Here is a 1,730-nt window from a genome sequence, read left to right on the forward strand (position 1 = left end):
CCGCAGCTGTTTTGTGTGAGAGGAGGAGACCTCAGCGCTCCAGCGCTCGCCTGAGTTACTGCACAAACAGCTGGGAGATGCGCTTGAGCATCTCCCGGCAGGAGAATTTCTCTCACCCGATCCTGCGAGCCCTCCCCACGCTCTGTGCAGCCCACGTGCTCACGTCGCGGCGGAAGGGTGGTTTGCACAAATGTCCTTCGAAGGCTGGTGAGCAGAGGTGACCGTGGCTCAGAGGCAGCGCGAGTTCCTGCCGTAGGGGTTTTGGTGTCCCCGTGAGTCGGGAGATGCTGCAAATGTGCAAGAGGAGCTGCTCTTACTTCTGTCACGATTTAGTTGTGCCCGGATCGCTGTCCGGCTGACAGGATCCCTGTGGTAGCTCAGTTGCCCAAGAGCACGAGCCACCTGGATTTAACGCACGCGCTTTGGTCCCTTCCGCGCATGCACCCAGCCGGGGTTTATCTTCGCCTTGTCCGTACTTAAAATAACGTCACAGCTGTCATTAGGAACTGACACCTGCCCCAGCACCAATCCCCAAGAGAAACCGCTTTGTGGTTCTAATTATTCTTTTTATTACTGTCTTCTTTTGTTTCAAGGACTCTTATCAGAAATCAACGATCCCGACAGCTTCCTCAAGGATCTTTTGAACTCCATCCCCTGAGCCGCCGACAGGGAGAAGCGTTGGGCAGAGACTACACTAGCTTGCCTTCCATCCCTTTGTGTTCCTCCTTGTGCAGACAGTCTGTCCCTTCCCTGAGGAGTGCTGCAGTTTTTTTGGTTGTGTTTTCTTTTCTTCTGGGTTTTTTTGTTGTTGTTTTGGTTGGTTTTTTTTCTTTTCCCCCCTCCTACAATTTTTTTTCTTGGAGTGATTTGGAATTTAGATTTGTTTTATCCTGTATTTCAGTGCTTCTATCTGTAAAGCCTTGTGTATTCAAGCTGGTTGAAAGAACTTGTACAGAGAGGAATCCAAACCAGTTAATCTTAATGCTTTAGTGTGCACCTCTTTGAAGTTAAATAAATCGAACAAATGGGTAAGATGGGTTTGACTACTACTTTAATCGGGCAGTACCCTCAATGCCAAGTTCTTTCTCATGTTTTCTTTCAGAGCTCCTTCTCTCAGGGCTCTGAGCTGCCACTTTTTCCGGCCCGTAGTCTGGACAAGGAGACACGGGAAACAAAAGGCTCGTAGGGAGCGAGGAACCAGACTGACCCTGTCTTTCCTGATTGTACATGCAGAGCAGGTTTCCCCTGGTGGGACACGAGCCTTAGAGACTCGGGCACTGCCGGGACAGCCTTTCCTTCCAGCCTTTCTTCACCTGGGTGAGGGCAGCTGTCCCAGCCGCAGTCGTCCCTGCCGGCGCTCGGCGTTCCCTCTCTCCGATGGCACCTCTCACGGGCTCTTCCCTGACTTTACTCGAGGCCGTGTGTGTTGGTGCCTCTGGTTGCATTAGTCCTGACGGTGGCGTCACCTCTCAGAGGGATGCTGCGAATTCATTTTCTCTCTTTCTCTCTCTGGTAGAATTTTCAGCTTCGGCAAAACGCATGGCAAACAGGCGCCGAGCCGGCCGCTCGCCCTTTCGATCGCTTGCGCTGCGGCGTGCATGCCCTGACCTGAAGCCAAGTACCTGCTTTGAATACAGCCTTGCCTTTTCTCACCCACTTGTGCATGCCGGTAACTTAGCTTTGCCACCAGTTCTGCTGTCCTGTAACCCAGCTGACACGTGGTTAAGCTG

The 1,730-nt window shown here is 52.2% G+C and overlaps 1 protein-coding gene across 1 annotated transcript in view; it reads left to right on the top strand.

The window, feature by feature from the left end:
- LOC104277261 (E3 ubiquitin-protein ligase UBR4-like) overlaps window positions 1-1,032 on the top strand; it is a gene marked incomplete at its 5' end in the record, with an annotated part of 28,007 nt that extends 26,975 nt beyond the window's left edge. The window contains one exon of the mRNA XM_009873845.1: window positions 594-1,032. Within this exon, the coding sequence (XP_009872147.1) occupies window positions 594-658 (65 nt within the window). The remainder of the gene's footprint in view (window positions 1-593) is intronic.
- Between the last annotated feature and the right edge of the window lie 698 nt (window positions 1,033-1,730).

This window comes from Apaloderma vittatum, unplaced genomic scaffold, assembly GCF_000703405.1.
Source record: "Apaloderma vittatum isolate BGI_N311 unplaced genomic scaffold, ASM70340v1 scaffold12317, whole genome shotgun sequence".
NCBI classification, from domain to species: Eukaryota; Metazoa; Chordata; class Aves; order Trogoniformes; family Trogonidae; genus Apaloderma; species Apaloderma vittatum.